Below are 24,170 nucleotides of genomic sequence, written 5' to 3' on the forward strand. Positions count from 1 at the left end.
TGGCATCTATAAGAAGACAAAGAAATGTGTGAAGTAGTAGTTGAGATACTGACCAGGCTCAGTTCCCTTTCCTATGGTTTGCTTACATGCGGCACACTATTATGCAACATCATCTAAAATAATGGATTTTGTGGGGAGAAAAAAAATAAATAAACCAATTCCCCACCAACAAACCCAAACAAAAAACCTTTGGATGCTACCTGATTTTTTTATATGTGTGGAAAGAATGATGGTTCTGTCACTTGCACTTAACCAAACCATAGTGAAGCCATGGAATGAGAAGAAAGTACTTATTAATATTCATGACACAGGAATCATAGAATCATAGAATCATAGAATCATAGAATAGTTAGGGTGGGAAAGGACCTTAAGATCATCTAGTTCCAACCCCCCTGCCGTGGGCAGGGACACCTTACGCTCAATCATATCACCCAAGGCCTCGTCCAACCTGGCCTTGAACACTGCCGGGGATGGAGCATTCACAGCCTCCCTGGGCAACCCATTCCAGTGCCTCACCACCCTAACTTATATCCAACCTAAACCTCACCACCCCTTCTTATATCCAACCTAAACTTCCCCTGTTTAAGTTTTAACCCGTTACCCCTTGTCCTGTCACTACAGTCTCTAATGAAGAGTCCCTCCCCAGCATCCCTATAGGCCCCCTTCAGATACTGGAAGGCTGCTATGAGGTCTCCACGCAGCCTTCTCTTCTCCAGGCTGAACAGCCCCAACTTCCTCAGCCTGTCTTCATACGGGAGGTGCTCCAGTCCCCTGATCATCCTCGTGGCCCTCCTCTGGACTTGTTCGAACAGTTACACGTCCTTTTTATGTTGAGGACACCAGAACTGCACACAATACTCCAGGTGAGGTCTCACAAGAGCAGAGTAGAGGGGCAGGAGCACCTCCTTCGACCTGCTGGTCACGCTCCTTTTGATGCAGCCCAGGATACGGTTGGCTTTCTGGGCTGCAAGCACACACTGCCTGCTCATGTCCATTTTCTCATCAACCAGCACCCCCAAGTCCTTCTCCGCAGGCCTGCTCTGAATCTCTTCTCTGCCCAACCTGTAGCTGTGCCTGGGATTGCTCTGCCCCAGGTGTAGGACCTTGCACCTGGCATGGTTAAACTTCATGAGGCTGGCATCAGCCCACCTCACAAGCATGTCAAGGTCCCTCTGGATGGCATTCCTTCCCTCCAGCTTATCAACTGAACCACACAGCTTGGTGTCATCGGCAAACTTGCTGAGGGCACACTCAATCCCACTGTCCATGTCAGCGACAAAGATGTTAAACAAGACCGGTCCCAACACCGATACCTGAGGGACACCACTCGTTACTGGTCTCCAGCCGGACATGGAGCCATCGACCACAACTCTTTGTGTGTGGCCATCCAGCCAGTTCTTTATCCACCAAGTGGTCCATCCATCAAATTGATATCGCTCCAATTTAGAGACAAGGATGTCGTGTGGGCCAGTGTCGAATGCTTTACACAATCACTAAGTGAAATTATGATTTTAGATAACAATGTTGCGTACAGGCAACTTGTATAAAGCAGTGCATTGATGTATTCAAAGATTTATTTACATGTCGGTTTTCAATAGATAGAACAGCATTTTGCTGCACAAAATGTGAATAAAACTTTAAGGGAAGAAAATCTTCCATAATTTATTTCCAATATAATTGACTTCTAGAAACCCAAAGAGTGATCTATGGCTAATTGATTGTTTATTAATAGTTTTCTGTATTTATGTGAAGAATCCTTAAAAGTATTGCAGGGAAGAATCCTTGGTTTTAGATAAACCAGGTTCAGTGCAATCACTGATCATGCTCCTAATGTTCCTTTTGAAATGGTAGATCACCCAAATGTATAAAAAATGGTGATCAATTTTATCCATAAAAATTAATAAAATGCTTGTTTAAAAAAACACAACCCCAAAACCTGAACCCCCAACAAGAACAAGGTTGGAGATTTGAAGAAAGGTGAAGAAAGGTAAAGAAAGGGGAATATTCTACATGCTATTTGCTTTGTCAGGTGTACTGATAATCAGGAAACCAGTAATGCTGGTGAACTTTCCCCTTAACACCGTGGAGTTATTCAGTGATGTGGATCTCTTAGTAAGTGGATGCATTTATCTAAATGAATTAACGTAAGTGTAAATAGTAGTGCAATTTCAAAGTGTGTGAAAATTTTCTCACAGGGAAGGTGCTGTAACATTGATTCTTAAACTTGATGCCAAACTGTACCTTCTTGAAGTGAGACAGGCCTGGCAGTTCATCAGAAATGACAGATGCTGGGGAAGAGGTCTGAAGGGCAGCTCATGGTGAAATAATACATGCAGATCTCATGTTCTACAACCAGAAACAGCACATTGATTTTTGGTTCAGTACACTGGTAATATTGCTTGCTTTGCAGTTCCAGGTGGGGTAGAGAAAGCAATGATGGAAGAGTGAAGGCAATTAAGAAAATGCTGTACCCATGAGGAGTGTGTGCATTGCTGATCTGATTTGTGGTTTGAAATCCCCCGATTCCAGAAGCATGGGGAAAGTGAGATCTGAAGTTTTCTCTTGTTTGGAGACAGAGAGACAGAAAGAGGCTGGAAAATGTTGGATTGCTGATACTGCTGTTGTTTTCTATTCCTAAGGCCCTGCTTTCCAAAAAGAAAGACAAGCAAAGTATCCATTCTTAGCTCACCTTGCACAGGCTTCCAGGTATCTAGAAAGTGCTTACTTTATTTATGTTTATAACCAGCCTATGAAGTATGAGGGTCTTTCTAAGGAGAAATCTACTACAGGAAAAGGCTCAAATAGCAGTAGTCATTATAAATAACAAATGTTGCACATCATTAATACATTTCTTCTGAGTTTCTCAAAATTTACTAAAAGAAATGTCTTTCTGTATATTTAACTAACCTAGCTAAATTATTAACCAGATTATACTTTATTTTTATGCTGTCTCTAAGTTATTATGCTCCCTGTATTCTTCTCAGTCATGGAGAAGATTTTTCAAAAGACTTTTTCTGACAAGTATTTAAATAAAATTTTAAATTAAAAATACTTTGATCAAGTTGTTTTTATTTATCTTATAGCTTCATTAGTGACATGAAATCTTTAAGTAGCCCTATAGCTCTATTGATTATGCTTTTGTAAGGGCACAAAATTACCTGTATGTCTACTGTTTTCTTATGGATTTGCAATTTTCTCAGCACTTTCCCTTTGAAACTTTGTAAACCTTGGATGTCTTCTTAATATGCATCTGAAATGGGCTACTTGTATATCTCTACCCAATAGTTAATATTAAATTAAATTAATAAGTTAATTAAACTTATAAATTTCATTGAATCTAGGAAAAACAGTGTCATAAATCTGCTTATAACCTTGCTTGCTGGTTTGCTGGCCGTAATTCTTGACTTTTTGTAGATTTATCCAAAATCAAAGGGTTTAATAAGCTCTGCAAAATCATAGCAAGCTGCCTACTGTAACCTGCCAGAACTTTGCATGCTTCCTGGAAGGCAACAAGCAAATGGATTTTCTGCACATCAGCTTCCTCTAATTGTGGTGATCTGAAGTGAGGAAATCTATATGAAAATCAATTTATGACTTTACAGTTTTCCTTTATTATGTTAATTTTTGGGGGGATTGTGTAGGGTCAGAGGAAGAAGAATTAGCTGATCTAATTCTGCCTGGAAACTTGTTCTTTTCTTTCACCAAGGACTGCTTTTGGAGCTGATGGTGTGTCAACCGGAGACTAATAACATAGGAAGCTACTCGTGCCTGTTGCCTTTCATCCGGTCGCTGTGCACCCTTCTGAAGAGAGTACCTCTACCCTCCCTGTAACTAATGGCCTTGCTATCTGCTTCTAACTGAAGTACTCCTGGCTGTCCTTGCATGCTTCAGTTTTGAGCTTGCTGGGAAAGGTGTCCTGCTATTCACAAGCTCATGGCCTGCTTCATTAACTATTATTTTTGTTTTTTTTTTTATCTACACCTATGTGAGCTTACTCGCTTTGCTGAGGTTTTGGGATGTTTTTGACTGACTCAGATCAGGATCAAAGTAAGTGAGACAATAAATTACTACCTTAGAGGTTTTCTACATGGAAGCTCTTCTACATGATGTGACTTTATGCTATGTAATGTTAACTGCTTAAGGTAATTAATATGTCTGAAAAGTTTCAGAAGGGTACAGATCTCACTCCTTTAAAATTCTATTTTACTAAGCCAAGAAACCTCAAAACTTTGTTGTTTTTTTTTAATCTGAGTATAAGGTTTTAATTCTGGCCATGTGAAATGAGGCTTTAATACCCCAAGATACGTATTTTAAACAAAAAAACACCAAACAACCAACCCCACAAACGCCCCAAGAAACTCAAAATGAGGCAACTAAAATTAAGTTCTGATTTTAGGCTTGCTTAGCCAGTGTTTCTTTGCTTTGCTTTGTTTTTTTTTTTTTTTTTTTATTTTTTTTTGTGTGTGTGTTATTTTTTTCTTTTAAAACCTTTCAATTAATTTTCAGATGTAAAACCTTCAGAGGTGCCTGCAAGACGTAAAGTTGCATAGAATGAACCATACTATTACCAAATATTATGGTTACACGTAAAATACTCAAAACTTGGACTGTGCAAGGAATAAGGTTGCGAGTAAAATATTAGTTTGTTCCTTTGTGTTCACACATGAAAATGATCTTTAGTAATAAATGATGCATTGAATATGCATTTCTGTGCATGCAGAAATAAGGGGTACGTGCATGATGCCCAGAGATGCTCTGTCCCCTGCACTGGATAGAACAGTTTAGCACCAATTTGCTAGTTTTTCGCTGCATCCCATGCCTCACCTATCATTGCCGGTGGAAACAATCCCAGCTCCAAAGGCAGAAGCACAAGTACCTGTATTGGCCACCATCACTGCATGAGTGTTTAACAGGCCTTAACTACAACCCTCTGAGAGGGTTTGGAGGCCTCTGGGAGCAGGAGAGGGATTCCACCTCCCACTCACCACCTGAAACATGGCGGCACGTGGGGATAACATGGAAGATAAGCGTGCATTACAGTGGGCTGCTTAATCCCACTCCTAAATTGTCAAGGTGGTTGGTGTTTGCGGAGCCATGTCCCACATCCCCTGCGCAGGTGAACTTTATACCTGCAGGCCGCAGAGCAGGGGCTGCTGCCCGTCCTTGCTTTTTAATGATTAAAAACCGAAACAAGTGTTGTGTTACACTGGCTAAACCTGGGAAACATTGTGAAAAAGTTACCTGCAGCCTGGCAAGAGTGAAGAGGTGGGAGCGGGGCCCACCAACGCGGCATTTTGGGCACGTCTTAATCCCACCCCAGCCAACCACCATTCCCTTCCCTAGGGGCACGGCCGGTGGCTCAAAGCACGGGCTGGGCTGGCAGGCTCTAGTCCTCACTGTCCCCCCGCAGAGCCCCCGCGCTGCGGGCGGCCACACCTCAGAGCCGCTCCCGCTCAGGGTGGGAGGCCCGAACGCGACGCCCCGGGCCCGCTCCACCGTCCGTAAGCGGGACTAGAACCTGCGACCCGCCGCCTGGCGACTCCGCGCTTGTGCCCACGCGGCCACCGGGGCACACGCAAGGCGCCCGCGCGCGCGCGCTCCCGCACGGGCCGGGGAGGGGCGGCGCGCGTGCTCTCCCAGGCTTCCCGGGGAATCCAGCGGCAGCAGGAAGAAGAGGCGCTTCCCCCGCGCACGCGCAGCTGGCCCGGCGGGCGCGCGCTGAGCCGCGGCGGCGGGAGGGAGGGAGGGAGGGGGGAGGGGAGAGAAGCTGCTGAGGTAAAGTTAGGGGGAGAGAGAGACTCCGTCAGCGAAGCGAGAGCCGGGGAGGCTCGGCGGCCGCCATTACTGAGACGAGAGCGCCGGGGAGCGAGCGGAGAGGTGGGACTGGGGCTGCGGCGGCCGGGAGCGCTCGGGAGCTGCGGGCCGGAGTGTGGAGAGAGCCCCGCGGGGAGGAAAAGCCGCTGGGGGTGCCGGCGTGGAGAGAGCGTCCCGGGAATGCTGCCGCTCCAGCCGCCGCCGAGGAGCCGGATCCCGACGGCGCGAGGTGAGGGGAGGAATCCGGTCCCGTGGGAGCTGGCCCGGCCCGGCGGGCTCGGCAGGCGGAAGGGGAGCGGGGGGAGGAAGCGGCTGTAGCCCGGCGAGCTGGTGCAGCGGCCGCTGGCTGTAACCAGTTCAAAGGGCCGGGGCTGGCGTGGGGAGAGGGGAGCCGGCCCCCCTCCTCCCCTCGGTCGGCCCCCTCCGCGCGAGGGAGGGAAGGCGGGGAGGGCAGAGAGCCGGGTGCCTGGTCCCAGACAGGTGATGAAGGCCTGAGCAATGGGAGGGTCTGAGCCTGCGGTACGAGGCTGCCAGCTGGTCACGGCTCTCCAGGGAGGGAGGAAGGCAAGCAGGAAGGGGAGCTTCCCTGCTCCTCTCTTCTTCCTTCCTCATTCCCTTCTTCCCCCGACTCCTTTAGCTTCCTCCCTTCTTACATTCCCACCACCTTTTCCTCCCTCCTTCTGTTCTCCTTTCTCTGTACTTCTTTTCCTCCTCATTGCTTTCTTGTACTCATTCTTATCATCTCTACGCTTTTCGTTCTCTACTAAATTTGAACAGTTGTCAATTTCTCTCCTCCTTCCTTTCACCTTCAAATATTGCTCGATATTAAATTTCAGAAAACTTCACGCTCCTAATGATGTGTGTGCATTTCTGTTTTTCCACCAGGTGGATTTTAAGGCTTTGAAATAGGGTAGCCAGTTGCAGTGTTGCAGCTTTCAAGCATTTTGAATCTCTCCAGCCAGCATAACCTTTAGACTCTCTCCACCTAAGGGAAGCACCAGAGACATACAAATATAATGCTATGGTGTTGCAAATATAGGACATAAGGAGTATAAAACAGTGATTTAATTAAAAATAGAAGACAGAGCATTTGCTTATAAAAGGAAGATGTACTTGTCACCTTCCCTTCAGAATACACCCCACCCTTCTTCTGTACCCCTTTTTTCCCCTCTTCTGTGTCGGTTTTGATACCAGCATGGAATATTTCCTTAATAAGTAGGAGGGAAACGTTTTTAATCTAGACCAAAATAGGCCTGTGGGGGTATGTGTGTATTCTTTAGTTTAGTGTCATGCAGATAACTGGAGGATTTTCTTTCTTTTTCTTAATAGAGATCCTTGACAGAAATTTAAAAACTCTACGCTGCAGAGTAAAAACAGTAGAGGGAACAGCGTTTGCTGGTCATTTGGACGTCCATTTTAAACCTGTGTACTGAAGCCAGTTGCAACACTGATTCTTGTATGCTTATTTCACAAATGAATGAAGAATTAATAGGTAGCTTATCTTCTGTTGTACTGTCTTACCTTCCTAAGGTTCTCTGGTATGATGGCTGTTTTCAGCAGTGACATCAGTGGCCAGAGTTAAGTGCTTTCTCAAAAAACCCAGCCATACTTAAAATTATTAGTACATAAGTAAAATGAGCATGTTACAGATACTAAACCAGATGTACTTTTATAAGGGTTTGCTTTCCTTTGTGCTGCTTTGGAAGTTATTTTTAGGAAGTGTTAAAATCCTTAAAATTCTATTTATAGTACACTACTGAAGCTCAGTGCTACTAGAGCTTAGAAGTATAATGTAAAGAGCAGTAGTTTTTAAAAGAGTCTTCAGTACTTAAAGTATCAGAAATTGTTTAAGCTTTGTTACATTATCACTAGCGTGTTTCAGTATAACAAGTTGCTTTTAAGCTCGGAACATACTGAGCTTAAATGGCATGCGTTTTTTAAAGTATCCCTACCTAAAGCAGCTGGTAGAATTGTAAATGTAAATAATGGCAACCAAGTGCCTACCACTCCCCGGTATTGGACTTTGTTTTAGTCAAGGTTGCATATGGAACATAATCCAATTAAATACTTTAGGCTCAGACTGAATTGTTTTAAAATGCTGTATTTAGCACTAACAGAATGAAATGTTACACGTGTTTCTGAGGTTAAAGGTAAAATACGCTTTCCTAAAGCTGTAGGTGTTTTTCCATGTGCAGACTTTGTAGGAAAGACGAGCACTGATCGTAATAATAGGTTGTTCTGTGTAAGCTTCCCCTTTGGGATTTATTATTTGAGTAGATGGTGCAAAAATAATTCCATTCGGTTTAGTAAAGGTATTAAAAGGATGCTGACGGTATCCGAAGACTTCCAAAAGTACTTTTGTAGGAGAAGGTAAATCCCACGTACCAGCATGCTTCAGGAATATTTTGTGTAAAACTTCAAAACACTCCACATCACTTCTTTTACTGGAGTAACTAGTATGTGGTGTGTTCTTCGAATTGCATGTACAAGGCATCCTTCAGAGGTGAAACTCTGACCTTTGCTGGAGGAATGGATGTTTGCAAAGCCAAATGCTCGGCATGAAGTTCTGCTGGCATGGCTGTGTGGGTGAGGAGCTGGAAGCGGGCACCTTTACGAATACGACGTACCTACGGGAGTAAAGCCCGCGGTGCGTTCTTGCAGCATGATAAGAAAGGAATGCTGTGGAGGGATCCTGCGTGGCTCGGCAGGGCTCACCGCACCGGCGGGAGCTCCTACTGCCGGTGACGGCGGTGCCGCCGCTAGGGGGCTGAGCGCGCGCGTGCGGGTCCCGGGTGGCCCGTCCCGCCTCCCGCCAGTGGCGCGGCTGCTCTAACCCTTGCAACCAGGTGCTTGAAGTCAGCGCAGGAGCTGACCGGTTTGAAGCGTTGCACCGTGCTCCGGACTGTAAGAAAAAGTTTAGTGGTTAGGTTTTAAGTTGTCTCAGTAACGGTGGGAATTCCGTATTAGGACTGCCAGGGTTTGTTTTTTTTTCCCCCATATCTGTGTTACTCGATCTTAATGGGCACACAAAATCTAACAGTGTTAACTCTTAGTTCTTTTTTGTTTGTTTTTTCCTTTTTTTTTTTCTTCTTCCCTAACCCCTGTGAATTTGTAGCCTAAAGGTCAGTGCAAGTGAACTGGATTATTCTTGTGTTTTTTTTCATGAGTTTTAAAAAGTACTTTTAAGGGCATTACATTTTACAGATTATTGGTTGAGCCCTCTCATTGCTTTCATATATTTATGTTTAATTAAAGAAACGTAAGTTCAGAATTCCTCATAGGAAAATCTGAAGCCATTGTAGTAAAGTTGTTTTGATTTGAGTAGTAACCATATTTTTCTAGTTACTAACACCTATCAGAAGTCAGAAAGTTAATCTGTGGTTAGTTCTGCACATTGCATTGTGTGGTCAATTAGAGCTGTTTCTTTTCTTTGAGTTGCGATTCCCACACATTCTGTGTCAGTTCACATACAACCATAGTAAAAGAATGCTTGCATTTAAAACAGTGAAACCAGTACCTGCGTGGAGAACTCATAGCAGCCTTCCAGTATCTGAAGGGGGCCTATAAGGATGCGGGGGAGGGAATCTTCATTAGGGACTGCAGTGGTAGGACAAGGGGTAACGGGTTAAAACTTAAACAGGGGAAGTTTAGATTGAATATAAGGAAGAAGTTCTTTACTGTAAGGGTGATGAGGCACTGGAATGGGTTGCCCAAGGAAGCTGTGAATGCTCCAAGCCTAGTGGTGTTCAAGGCCAGGTTGGACAGAGCCTTGGGTGACATGGTTTAGTGTGAGGTGTCCCTGCCCATGGCAGGAGGGTTGGAACTAAATCATCTTAAGGTCTTTTCCAACCCTAACTATTCTATCATTCTATGCACAGTTTTGGAAATGTGCATCTTGTTTCATCTTGGCATTAATTTAGTTAAGTTGGCTAATTATTATACAGAATAGTATTTGCTGCTTACATATGCCTTTTTACATGCCTAAGTCATAATTTAAAAAAAGAAGTGCTATCCAGAGTTCTCATTTTACACAGGTAGAAATTACACATATGCCTTGTACAAGGTCAAATAACAAACTACTGTTTGAATTAAGTCTCAAAACTTAATGGTGTCAGGTCCTGGATTCTGTATCACAGTTCCTCATGAAGCAGAATAACATGAAATGATCCAGATAAGTGCATCAGTGAAATTTGTTCAAGTTGCTGAAACCAGGTGGTGATTTTCTTTTTGCAGGAAATGCAGTTTACCCCTTTTTCTGTCCTTACCTTGACCTGTCTTTCCTCATCTGCTTCTTTTTCTTATGCTTTTATCAATCCTTTTTTGGATCCATTATGTAAAATTTCTCCATTAGTTCATTTGTGCTCTTCCTGAATAACTTTGTAAGTAAGCCTGGTAGGTAGTCTTGCACTAAGAAACTTCTGTGAGTACTGTGCATGTCTTTAGTAGGATCTTCTGGGCAAAAAGAATTTAAGATTTTATTTTTCTTATAAACTTGTACTTTTTCATTTCCTGTTAAAATACAGGCTTTGAAACTATATTGAATACTCTCAGATATTTGGAAATTTGTAGATAAGTAACTTGAGAGGCCTAAGTTTGCACTTATCAATTATTATCAATGCCGATAATTTGAACTTTTGCAGTTTACCCGTTTCTTGCACCTTGATCTAATTTGTGTAGGTTGGTGTCGGGGTTTTTTTTCCTTTTTTTTTTTCCTTTTTTTTTCCCTTATTTTTTGTGAACAGCAGTAATGATAATAGATGCCCCTGGAATGCTAGATTCCAACTAAAGAATTGTGTTTTGTTTTGAATTTAGGAATAAAGTTTAGGCCTTGATTTAATTTTGGGTAATACACTGGTGGTCCTCAGAGTATTGTTATTAATAGGAGAACTTTAGTGAGCATAATAAGAACTAAGAACTTTGAACTTCTGTTTTTAAGCACACTATTGCATTAATATGTAATATGATGTTGGGCAGTTTGGTTTTTTTTTCCCTCTTTTTATAAATTTATTACTTTGCTTTTGTGTGCGAAGAATTATATTCAGTTAGTATGATGGCCATCCCTAAAGGATGAATCTGAAATGAACAGTGGTTGGGGAAATCCATTCTCATCCTTCATTTACCTAGCATGACTAATCACTGTACCACTTAAACTGAATTCCTTTTCAGTCAGAGTATCACTGTTGAAGTCATTTCAAGGCATTGTCCTTTACAATCTTGTTATTGCTTGATTGATCTTATTTCCTGGTACCCAATCTGAATCTTTGTTCCCTAGTGTTGGGTGGTACTTGCTGTATTTTCAGAATTTTACCAGGGGGTATTGTATTTACCCTTACTTGAAAATAAGATTACAAATATGGTTACTTAAGTAAGATTGCCAGCATTTGTGAAGACAAGAAGGCCATGTTAGCAAAGAGGACAGGACACATTAAGTGGCTAGAATGTCAACAGACTTTGTTGAATTGAAATTGTTGATGATATTGGTATTCTCCATACCTGTTTTAGTTTCGAAAAACGATTTAGATCTGAAGAGATTTCTTATGCTTGTTGGAGAGAGAAAGATACCTCTTGGTAAATACTGAATGAGAAGTAACAACATTACATAAAGCTACATCAACAGATTTTTATTTTTTATTTTTTTGTAACTGTTCTTGAAGTACAAATGGTTGTTATTTGGATATGTTTTGGGTGGAGCTGTAATTACTGATGTGCTGATGGGTCTTAGAATTTGGATACCGTACTCAATATTTTCCAGTGCCAAGTTTTGGTTCTTAAAAAGTGTGAAGAGAGGGATGACTTGGTACAAAACCTTACTGTCAGCAATAACATGAATCCAGAACTAAAAGTTCCTTGGAATCATGGTCTTTGGTACTTGAAAGTATTGTGCATTCAAAAGTCATCCTACAAAACATTTCAGTGAGTTTGATTTTTGTCCTGGTTTAAGCCCAGCTGGTAGCTCAGAACCCAGTAAGCCAGAACCACGCAGCCACTTGCTCACTTCCCGCCCCCCTTCCTAGAATGTGAAGGCAACTCGCAGCACTGTACCAGCTAAGGAGGAGAAAAATGACTGCTATGGTTGAACCCAGGACTGTTTTACTTTGTGATCTGCTATGTTGGTCACAGTAACTTTCTGTTAGTGTATTTGTATACCTTGCAGACTATGAGGGCCCTTTTGCAGACATTGTCACATAGCTATGGTTATTGAAACTAACCCTGAAAAATACTGGTTGGAAATGGTTGCATCTAGACAACATTACAGAGTGAGTAAAGGAAGCCACTCTTATTTGACTGTTGGCATTATTTGCAGCTGCTTAAATATTTGTTGGTCATGAGTAATTCTGTAGAGTCTTCTAGACAACATTTCTGCTTCAGCCTTGTTAGGTCTGAAGATGGTAAACATTTTTAGATTCAGAAAGCAATTTCTGAAGGTATTCAGAAATACTGAGATTTATTTGTAAGTGATTTTTCTTAGGTATGGATACATCTACAAGTTCTACAAGAATTGTGTAATCACAATTTGTAAATAATGATAGGTGATTATTTTAGTATTTATTAGTTGCTAATAATATGGTATTCTATGCTAATGTTTAGAATTCTGCATAGAAAACTCTGGGAGACATGTCTGGAAATAGGGCTTTCTGCGGCTTCTTAATGCTTTTAGGGGATCTTGTGGGGACCTGTCTTTGAGCTTTCTCTTGTGGCAGCGTGCCTTACAAAGTGGCTGATGTTACTTTTCCCCAAGCCCCAGATGCATTCTTGCAGGCAGAGGCTTTTCTTTTAGTCTATCTGCTCTTCCATGTACTCTTCTTCAGAGTCCCATAATCTGTTTTCTCATGCGCAACTATCTGCTCTGCTCACGTAAGCTGTGGACAAAGTGGAGTGCCACAGCTAGGAGGTAAGGGCAGGGAGTGTGACTTACCTCCCATCTTCTCTTTCGAGCGGTTGAGTTTAGCTTTGCAGCTAGGCCAGGCTTAGTGCAGGGCTGATTGGCTGCTATCCTGTGGGATTGAGTGTGCCCTGTGGGATTGAGTGTGCCCTCAGCAAGTTTGCCGATGACACCAAGCTGTGTGGTTCAGTTGATACGCTGGAGGGAAGGAATGCCATCCAGAGGGACCTCGACACACTTGTGAGGTGGGCTGATGCCAACCTCATGAACTTTAACCATGCCAGGTGCAAGGTCCTACACCTGGGTCAGAGCAATCCCAGGCACAGCTACAGGTTGGGCAGAGAAGAGATTCAGAGCAGGCCTGCAGAGAACAACTTGGGGGTGCTGGTTGATGAGAAAATGAACATGGGCCGGCTTCAGTGTGTGTGCTTGCAGCCCAGAAAGCCAACCGTATCCTGGGCTGCATCAAAAGGAGTGTGACCAGCAGGTTGAAGGAGGTGATCCTGCCCCTCTACTCTGCTCTTGTGAGACCTCACCTGGAGTATTGTGTGCAGTTCTGGTGTCCTCAACATAAAAAGGATATGGAACTGTTGGAACAAGTCCAGAGTAGGGCCACGAGGATGATCAGGGGACTGGAGCACCTCCAGTGCTGGAGTATGAAGACAGGCTGAGGAAGTTGGGGCTGTTCAGCCTGGAGAAGAGAAGGCTGCGTGGAGACCTCATAGCAGCCTTCCAGTATCTGAAGGGGGGCCTACAGGGATGCTGGAGAGGGCCTCTTCATTAGAGACTGTAGTGACAGGACAAGGGGTAACGGTTAAAACTTAAACAGGAGAAGTTTAGATTGGATATAAGGAGGAAATTCTTTCCTGTTAGGGTGGTGAGGCACTGGAATGGGTTGCCCAGGGAGGTTGTGAATGCTCCATCCCTGGCAGTGTTCAAGACCAGTTTGGACGAGGCCTTGGGTGATATGATTGAGCGTAAGGTGTCCCTGCCCATGGCAGGGGGGTTGGAACTAGATGATCTTAAGGTCCTTTCCAACCCTAACTATTCTATGATTCTATGATTCTGTCTAATGATTTTGGTGGTGTTTGGTGCCACAAGATGAGAACTACAGTATTGTCGTACTGGTATATTGCTCATCACTATGATTACACTTTTTTTTTGTCCAAAAGAAGTTATGAAAAGTAAAAGTTACTAAGAAGGTAGTAAAGCTTAGACTTTTTCGATTACCTCTGTTACTCCCAAAGCAAAGTGGAATTACTAGTGAATAAAATTGTAACTGACAAATCAAGGAAAAACTCTGCCATACTCTATGTTATGTTTAGCACATACACAACGTAGTGCTGCATCTTGCTTTAAAAATGACACCTTTCCTTAGTTAAAAGTGGCTTACATCACTATCTGGTGTAAGTGCCTCGAGTTCTTTTCCACCTCCTAAAATACTCATCACTGCCCTGACATGCAAAGTCTGGGTTTTGTGTGGATGCAAACTGAAGAAGTTCACTGAAGAGAGTTCCATTTTTTGTTACTTTGTAGCAGCATTCCTCAGTTAAAATCACACTTATCAAGGTTATACTAAGAATTTGTATCTTAGTTGTGAATTCACAATCTTCAGGTATAATTATGCTTTCAGTTTCTGATTTGTCACAGCCTGTGAGGCTTTTTTTAATTTAGAAATGCTGTACTAAAGATAAGAAGGGTTTGAGGTAGACTGTACTTTTTCTCTTAGTAATAAAATATATGTACATGTATTTAGACATGCATTCATTTTATGTATTTTGTAAATACTGACGATACAAACCTCATGTTATGAAACTATGTTCTAGTTATCTTAAAATTCCAAGTTCTTCTACAAGTGATCAGATGTTTATATTCACAATTTGTGTTACTTGAGACACTGTAGAATCATAGAATTAATTTGCTATATTCATTTATTTTTCAGAATAGGCTTCTGCAACCTAGCTATTGTTAAAATACCAAGTTGAACTTATGAAATTGTAGATAATTACTTAAAAATTGTGCCTTCTCTGTCCCAAGTTTTAATAGCTGTGCCTACAGGATTTAAATCCCCTGTGTTTAGAGGAAGACCAGCCTGAGCTCTTGATTCTGTTTATGGGTTTAAAATGAGGAAAACAATCTTCATGCATAGGTGCAGTATTGTACCTTCTCTGATTGCTGCCTCTGCATTTATGATTTTGAAATTAGTAACGAATCTGACTTTTTGGTTTCAGATCCCTCAGGGAAGGACTTGCTGAAGGACACTGTTTAAATGTGTGACATTACTGCAGGAAGATCACAGCAGGATAATCATCTTGCTTTGCACCTTGGTTTCCGAAGGGTGAGTTTGGGCTTTAGGTCTTCATAATCTTGTTTTTAAGGGGGGAGGAGGGTGAATAAGTACAAGATGTTGCACCTTATTTTCTTTATAGCTGCCTTTGGAAATCTGACAGCCTGTAGAGACAAGGTCCTATGGTTTGACTGTAGAAGGTCAGAGATTCTTCCTGCAGTGATATCATACGCTTTGTGTCTTCTCTAGTTCTCCAGCATTTTTGTATTTAAACATAGAAATGCTCTATTTTTTTAAATTTGAAGATTTAAATTAGTTAGGGAAATCAAACAGCCCCTCCTCTGAATCTGTAACAAAGATGAAGGGGGAGGGGAGTGATGACTTGGAGTGTTTTCAATTTGTTGTAATAGAATTAGGCAGATTAAAGCCAGATAATTGAACTAACTTACCATGAATTTTCAGTATGTATGTTTCAAACCTGTACAATACTATAAAGTACCTTTAAATTACTGATACACTGAAAAGAGAAATCTTCCATTTGGTGAGCAATTTAATAGTGATTACATATTAAATGTGAAGTCATTATAATGTCAGATTTTTTACCAGATTTATTACTTAATTAACATAGATTTAAATTTGTGACTTTGCTTTGTACAATCAGTGCAAAGTAGAAACTGTATAAAAAATGAAAAGAAAACCACACTGGTTTTAAATATCTGTAGTGATTCAAATCCCACTATGGTGAAAATCTTCCATGTCAGAAATTTGTGAGAGACTAATGTGTTTATTTTCCCTTTGTTGGTGTCCCATTTCACCTTACTCTTTGTACTTCCTCACTTAAAGATGTATTGATTTGTCAAAACATTTATTGCTGTAGAAGGAAGGACCTTTGCTGCTTGAGGATGAAGAGTATCTGAAAGTATTGATTGTTTTGTATAAAGTAGTTGCAAATTGACAGCGTCTTCCTGATTGAATGAAATAATCCTGTGGATGAAGGCTTTTGTGTTCTAGTTTAGTCCATGTCAAATCTGTATTGTGCTGTGGCAAACAGAAAACATTTTATAGTGGAAGTGCTGACTAAGCTTCTCATTCTAATAGTCTGAGTGATGCTACTATGATAAGCTTTGCTGTAGGAAAAAAACAACTGGGCTTATTTATAGTAATATAAACACTGCTTATGAAGGATTTAGTTTTGGTAAGTATTTGTATTCCCAGAGCCATTTTCTGTTAGCTCTAAATTCTGTCTTTCAAGAATATGAAAACCACAGTGGAAACAGTAAAAACAAAATTTAAAATACAAGTTGTTTTTCTGAATGTGCCCTTTGAGAAAACTAATTTAAACAAAAAATCATTCAAAAAATACAGCCTACTTCTTTCACTGCTGCATGTCTTCATGTCTTGAATGAGTTTTACAAGTATTAAAGCAGAAAGCAGATTTCGAGAGCTTTTTGGGTGACAGATCCTACACGTGTTGGTTTTTTGTTTCGCTTGTTTTTTAAAGGACAGTACTACAGTATCATTCTCAACAAATTGTTACTAAGAATGCAAGATACACAATGACTAAAGTTGAGATACTGAGACTAAAATATCAGTATTGATGTTTGTTATAATTTTTCCTTCATATAAGGGCTTTTTACAGGTTTGTTTACATATTTTTATGTTGTTATTTTGTGCTCCACAAATGTAAAACCAAATATAAGTACAGTAGTCTGTATCTTTCATTTATAGTGCTATGTGATAGGTGCCTTTTTACCAAGAAAATGAGAGAAGTATTCATATCAAAATATTTTCACAAAATTATAGAACAATGTAGGTTGTGGAAGGCACCTCTTGAGGTCATTTTGTCCAGCCTCCCTGCTCAAGCAGGGTCACCTACAGCAGATTGCCCAGGACCATGTCCAGGTGACTCTTGAGTATCTCCAATGAGGGAGCCTTTACAACCTTTCTGGACGACCTCTTCCAGTACTCAGTCACTCTTACAATAAAAAAGTGTTTCCTGGTATGGCACTATCACAGTATCACAGTATCACAGTATGCTGGAGATTGGAAGGGACCTCAAAAGATCATCTAGTCCAATCCCCCTGCCAGAGCAGGAACACCTAGATAACGTTACACAGGAATGTGTCCAGGCGGGCTTTGAATGTCTCCAGGGAAGGAGACTCCACAACCTCCCTGGGCAGCCTGTTCCAGTGTTCCGTCACCCTCACTGAGAAAAAGTTCCTTCTCAAGGAACTATATTCACTATATTCAGTCTGTGCCCATTGCCTTTTGTCCTGTCACTGGGCATCACTGAAAGAGTCTGGTTCTGCCTTCTTTGCATCTTTCCTCCAAATATTTGTAGACATTTATGAGATCTCCCCTGAGCCTTTTCTTCTCCAGGCCAAATAGTCCCAGCTCTCCCAGCCTTCCATTAAATGAGAGATGCTGTAGTCCCTAATTGGCTTAGTGGCCCTTTGCTGGACTCTCGAGTAGCTCTGTATCTTTCTTATAGTGTACAGCTGGACACAGTGCATCAGGTGTGGCCTCACTGATGCTGCACAGAGGGGAAGGTTCACCTACCTTGGCCTGTTGGCAGTGATTTGTCTAATGCTGCCCAGGGTACCATTAACCCTGTTTGCTTAAGTGTGTGTTGCTGGCTTGTGTTCAGCTTGCTGTCTGGTGGCACCCCCAGGTCCTTTTCTGTAAAGCTGCTTTTCAGCCAGTTGGCTCCCAGCATATGCTGATACATGTAGTCCTTCATCCCTGGATGCAGGACTTTGTGTCGCACAAGGCTTCTTTCAGCCCATGTCTTCAGCTTGTTGGCGTCTCCCTGGATGGCAGCATAACCCTCTGGTGTATCAGCTGCTCCTCCCATTTTTGTCACCAGCAAACTTGCCACAGCAAGTGGGTGTGCTCTGCCCCATCATCGAAGTCATTAATGAAGATGTTGAAAAGTATTGGCATCAGGACTGGTCCCTGAAGTACTCCACTACTTTTCATGTCACTAAACACAACCTATTGGGCCTAGCCATGCAGTTTTTTGTTTCCCTTATAACGTAATTGTTTTTAAAACAGTAAATATTTTTCCATTTGCAGTATGTATTTAAGCAGAGTCTTCTGATTAATAACAGAGTTTGTGGGAATCGTTATATCCAAAGACAGCTTCAGTAAAGCCACTGGAACCTTGTACGTAATTCTGTGGAAGCTTGAGTGTAGATATAGTAGTTTTTGTTTGCAGTTATTAAAAGTTTTTGATTTTTTTTCCTAGAAACATCAGAAATAGTACGTTGTAATCTTAAAATCTCAGATGTCTCAATTTTCTATATGTAGTATCTCTGTGACAATATTTGTACTTTTCTGTACAATTCAGGTTAGAAACTTCTCCTTAAAAGCAGTTTTCTGTTAGTATACAAATAAAGTAATTCTGCAGATAGGTAGTGGCTAAGCCACATTGGCAACTTCCTGGTTTTACAGCTTCTTATGCGAAAGTTTTGTTATTGAAATCTAAACCCAAACCTACAAATGCACACAAAAGTAGTTAGTCACACAGGTAAGCATGCTGTCTACTGGATGTACGAGTGTGACTAGAAGTGTGTATGCAAATATTGAGTTGGATTTAGAGTTTTTGTGTTGCATTTATTGTAGTGGAAAATGCTTCTAGTGCCTAGCACCCTAAGTTATGAAGAAAACCAGTAATCTGGGGTTTTGGTTATGGGTTGTTTTTCTTTTTTGGAAGTATACTGATCTATCAAAATAGGTATGAACTATTATTAAAAGGTACCTAAAGCCTATTTGGTTTTAAATTTATAATATAAATAGTATTGACATGAATTAATTGTGACTTTAAGATTTCATTTAAAGTATTTGTAAAATTTCATACACCTAGAAAACACTTTCAGAGTGAGCAATCAAAAGTGCTTTTTAAAACCTCTTTTCTCTCTTGAATATTAGAAGGAAATACCTGCAATCTTTAAAATTTTTTCCATCTTTGTTTTCTTTAGGAAGATGATGCTCATCAGCCTGGCTATCTGAGGTTCTCTCAGTGACAAGCTGAAGCAGGAACAACGGGAAGCTATTTCTGGAACCCTGGATATACAACTTAAATTTATAGGAGCCTTTCCAGAATGCAAACCACATACAGTTACCTTGATAATTGCAAAAGAATGAGAGGAAAGTTATGATGGCAAAAAACAAAGAACCACGCCCCCCATCTTATGCTGTTAGTGTTGTTGGACTGTCTGGAACTGAAAAGGATAAAGGTAATTGTGGAGTTGGAAAGTCATGTTTGTGCAATAGATTCGTTCGTTCAAAAGCAGATGAATATTACCTTGAGCATACCTCTGTGCTTAGCACAATTGACTTTGGAGGAAGAGTTGTCAACAATGATCACTTTTTGTACTGGGGTGACGTAACACAAAGCGGTGAGGATGGAATTGAGTGCAGAATTCATGTAATTGAACAGACCGAGTTCATTGATGATCAGACTTTCTTGCCTCATCGGAGTACAAATTTACAACCATATATAAAACGTGCAGCTGCCTCCAAACTGCAGTCAGCAGAAAAACTAATGTACATTTGCACAGATCAGCTAGGCTTGGAGCAAGACTTTGAGCAAAAACAAATGCCTGAGGGGAAATTAAGCATAGATGGGTTTTTATTGTGCATTGACGTAAGCCAAGGCTGCAATAGGAAGTTTGATGATCAACTTAAATTTGTGAATAATCTCTATATCCAGCTCTCAAAATCCAAAAAACCCATAATAATAGCAGCAACGAAATGTGATGAATGTGTGGATCATTATCTGCGAGAGGTTCAGGCCTTTGCTTCAAATAAGAAGAACCTTGTGGTAGTGGAAACATCGGCAAGATTCAATGTCAATGTTGAAACATGTTTTACTGCACTGGTACAAATGATGGATAAAACTCGTGGTAAACCTAAAATAATCCCCTATCTGGATGCCTATAAAACTCAAAGGCAGCTAGTTTTTACAGCAACAGACAAGTTTGAAAAACTTGTCCAAACTGTGAGAGACTATCATGCAACTTGGAAAACTGTTAGTAATAAACTGAAAAACCACCCTGATTATGAAGAGTACATAAATTTGGAAGGAACAAAAAAGGCCAAAAACACATTTTCAAAACACATAGAGCAGCTTAAACAGGAACATATTCGAAAAAGAAAAGAAGAATACATTAATGCATTGCCAAGAGCTCTTAATACTCTTCTGTCAAACCTTGATGAGATTGAACGCTTGAGCTGGTCAGAAGCCTTGAAGGTAATGGAGAAAAGGCCTGACTTCCAGTCCTGTTTTGTAGTGCTTGAAAAAACACCCTGGGATGAAACTGACCACATAGATAAAGTGAATGACAGAAGGATTCCGTTTGACCTTCTCACTACGCCAGAGGCAGAGAAAGTTTACAAAAACCATGTGCAGCATCTTATATCTGAAAAAAGGAGGGTTGAAATGAAGGAGAAATTCAAAAAAACTCTTGAGAAAATCCAGTTCATTTCACCCGGACAGCCATGGGAAGAAGTTATATGTTTTGTGGTAGAGGATGAAGCATTCAAATACATCACTGATGCAGACAGTAAAGAAGTGTATGGTAGGCACCAGAGGGAGATTGTTGAAAAAGCCAAAGAAGAGTTTCAGGAAATGCTTTTTGAACATTCAGAGCTGTTTTATGACCTGGATCTTAATGCAACACCAAGTTCAGATAAAATGAGTGAAATTCATGCAGTTCTGAGTGAAGAACCTAGATACAAAGCTTTACAGAAACTTGCACCTGACAGAGAATCTCTTCTGCTTAAACACATAGGATTTGTTTATCACCCAACTAAAGAAACTTGTCTCAGTGGCCAAAATTGCACAGACATTAAAGTAGAGCAGTTACTTGCCAACAGTCTTGTGCAACTAGACCATGGTCGCTCAAATTTATATCATGATAGTGCCAACATTGATAAAGTCAATCTCTTCATTTTGGGCAAGGATGGCCTTGCACAAGAATTGGCAAATGAAATTCGCACACAATCCACTGATGATGAATATGCATTAGATGGAAAAATATATGAACTAGATCTTCGGCCAGTTGATGCAAAATCTCCATACCTGTTGACTCAGTTGTGGACCTCAGCCTTCAAACCACATGGTTGTTTCTGTGTGTTTAACTCTATTGAATCACTGAATTTTATTGGGGAATGCATTGCAAAAATAAGGGCTGAAGCATCTCAGATAAGGAGAGACAAGTATATGGCTAATCTTCCATTTACATTAATACTGGCTAACCAGAGGGACAGTGTTAGCAAGAATCTACCTATTCTGAGACATCAAGGACAGCAGTTGGCCAACAAATTACAATGTCCTTTTGTAGATGTACCTGCTGGTACATATCCCCGCAAATTCAATGAGGCCCAAATAAAACAAGCTCTGAGGGGAGTACTGGAAGCAGTTAAACACAATTTTGATGTTGTAAGTCCAGTTCCCACCATTAAAGATCTGTCGGAAGCGGACTTAAGAATAGTCATGTGTGCCATGTGTGGTGATCCCTTTAGTGTGGATCTTATTCTGTCACCCTTCCTTGACTCTCACTCCTGTAGTGCTGCTCAAGCTGGCCAGAATAATTCTTTGATGCTTGATAAAATAATAGGTGAAAAGAGGCGTCGAATACAGATAACTATATTATCATATCATTCTTCAATTGGTGTAAGGAAAGATGAACTTGTTCACGGATATATATTGGTCTATTCTGCGAAGCGGAAGGCATCCATGGGAATGCTTCGGGCATTTCTTTCTGAAGTTCAGGATACGATTCCTGTCCAGTTAGTGGCTGTTACTGATAGCCAGGCAGACTTCTTTGAAAATGAAGCAATCAAAGAACTCATGACAGAAGGGGAACATATAGCAACAGAGATTACTGCTAAGTTTACAGCTTTATATTCATTATCTCAGTATCATCGTCAGACTGAGGTTTTCACATTGTTCTTCAGTGACGTGTTAGAGAAGAAAAACATGATTGAAAGTTCTTATATGTCAGACAGCACAAGGGAAACAACCCATACAAGTGAAGATGTTTTTCCCAGATCTCCCAGAGGAAGTTCCCTTGACTATAATTATCCAGATTCAGAGGATGATGCTGAAGGACCACCACCTTACAGTCCAATTGGTGATGATGTGAGGTTACTCCCAGCACCTACTGACCGTTCAAAGTACCGATTGGATTTGGAAGGAAACGAATATCCTGTTCACAGTACGCCGCTCAATTGTCATGACCATGAACGCAACCATAAAGTGCCTCCTCCAATAAAACCGAAACCACTTGTTCCAAGAACAAATGTGAAAAAACTGGATCCTAATCTCCTGAAAACAATTGAGGCAGGTATTGGCAAAAACCCTAGGAAACAACCTTCTCGAGTGCCTGCAGCACCACCAGAAGATATAGACCAATCTGACAACTATGCTGAACCTATTGACACTATTTTCAAGCATAAAGGCTTTGCAGATGATATCTATGCGGTTCCAGATGATAGTCAGAATCGTATTATTAAGGTTCGAAACTCAATTGTTATAAATACCCAAGGTGAGGAAGAAAATGGGTTTTCTGATAGAATATCTAAAAGTCATGGGGAAAGAAGGCCTTCAAAATACAAATACAAGTCTAAAACTCTGTTCAGCAAAGCTAAGTCTTACTATAGGAGAACACATTCGGATGCAAGTGACGATGAGGCTTTCACCACCTCAAAAACTAAAAGAAAAGGAAGACATCGTGGAAGTGAAGAAGACCCACTTCTTTCACCTGTTGAAACATGGAAGGGTGGCATAGATAACCCTGCTATTACATCGGATCAAGAACTGGATGAGAAAAAAATGAAAAAGAAAACCCACAAAGTAAAAGAAGATAAGAAGGTAAGTTGATTTAAATTTTATTTACAACTTCTGGTATGTTCTAAGAAGGGAAGAGTCAAAATATGCGAGAGTTACACCCTAGCTTGAAACAGGTGTTTTCAAATTTTGATGTAACATTGTTTGATTGTTGTCCAAGTTCTTACTTAACTTCCTCAGAACTAGCGAACCTGGGGGAATGAGATGGTTTGTCTATCAGCTGTTCAGTAAGTTCTTTTCACCTCTGTACATGTGTAGTCTTTCTTCCATGTGACTAAGTGAAGACAGAATCATAACATCTTAAAAAAAAAAAAAAGTTGCTCTGTGAGTTCTTGGGTAGAACTGGTTCTTGCAGTTCTGGCTGCTAGAGCAAAGTTTGGGGCTGGTGAATGAAAGGGGTGGTTTCTTTTTAATTCTTAATTGCCTACCTGAAATTCTGAAACAGGAACAGGAAAGGGAAACTTTGTTCAGTGGTTTTACTGACTGCTGCATTTTCCTAGTATGGGCAAGCAGGTAATCACGTTGAAAACTGTGCTACCTGTACAATTATTAATTCAAACAAAATAAAAGGAACAAAATGCGTGCCTGGTATGGGTTTCTAAATAATGATATGACGTTCTACTCAAAAAATGTCTGCGTTTTTAGTTTGATCTTCATGTTTGATAGTTACTTGTCTTTTGACCTGCTGCTGTAAAAATTTTTACATTGGTGTAGTGTTGTGTAGATTCTCAATGTATACACTTTATAGTTTGGATCTTAATTTTAGGCTAGCAGTCATTGTCTTCATACAGTTTGTTTAAAATTAAATCAGGAGTGTGCCTGGTCACGTAGATATTTTCTTTCTAGATGAATTAACCTTTTTAATGTTGTCTTTTGTTGGTATTTTAAAAATGCCCCTTTTAGCTTAAATCTGACAGTACTTGAATAGCATTTAGAAATAAGTTTTGTTCAAGCGGAGCATAGTTAAATTTTACTAATGGATTAAATTCTGAATTGCACTTCCTAGCATGCAGCTGTGATTTGAATTGCATGAGTGATTTAAAGGGCACTAAATTTTCTTAAAGCTTACTCATAAGCATAGATAATGATGTCTTGTGGGCATAAAATCATAAGGTTAAAAATACTTTGAAGTTGTCATTTTTGGGAAACTTATTTTTTAAAAACAATAATTTGTACAGTTTTGATTGAAATAGTCTTGCTACATAGAAATTGAAATGTCATATTCATAATCCTATTGTCTGTCTGAGCTGTGTTGACTTGACAGAGAGTTCCTCTGACGTGAGTGTTTATGTTTGAAATGTGGAGACCTAATGTACTGGTATCTTCTCCCT

General features: G+C 40.8%; 1 protein-coding gene across 2 annotated transcripts in view; it reads left to right on the forward strand.

Moving 5' to 3' along the window:
• The first annotated feature begins 5,763 nt into the window (after positions 1-5,763).
• Positions 5,764-24,170, forward strand: part of ARHGAP5 (Rho GTPase activating protein 5) — a 47,929-nt gene continuing 29,522 nt past the window's right edge. For both annotated transcript variants that reach the window (XM_062623034.1, XM_062623039.1), the window contains exons 1-3: positions 5,764-6,043; positions 14,929-15,035; positions 18,965-22,863. In XM_062623034.1, the coding sequence (XP_062479018.1) occupies positions 19,141-22,863 (3,723 nt within the window). In that variant the 5' untranslated portion in view covers positions 5,764-6,043; positions 14,929-15,035; positions 18,965-19,140. The remainder of the gene's footprint in view (positions 6,044-14,928; positions 15,036-18,964; positions 22,864-24,170) is intronic.

The sequence above is a fragment of the Pezoporus occidentalis genome, unplaced genomic scaffold, assembly GCF_034315485.1.
Source record: "Pezoporus occidentalis ecotype Australia unplaced genomic scaffold, CSIRO_AGI_Poc_V1 ctg108, whole genome shotgun sequence".
NCBI classification, from domain to species: Eukaryota; Metazoa; Chordata; class Aves; order Psittaciformes; family Psittacidae; genus Pezoporus; species Pezoporus occidentalis.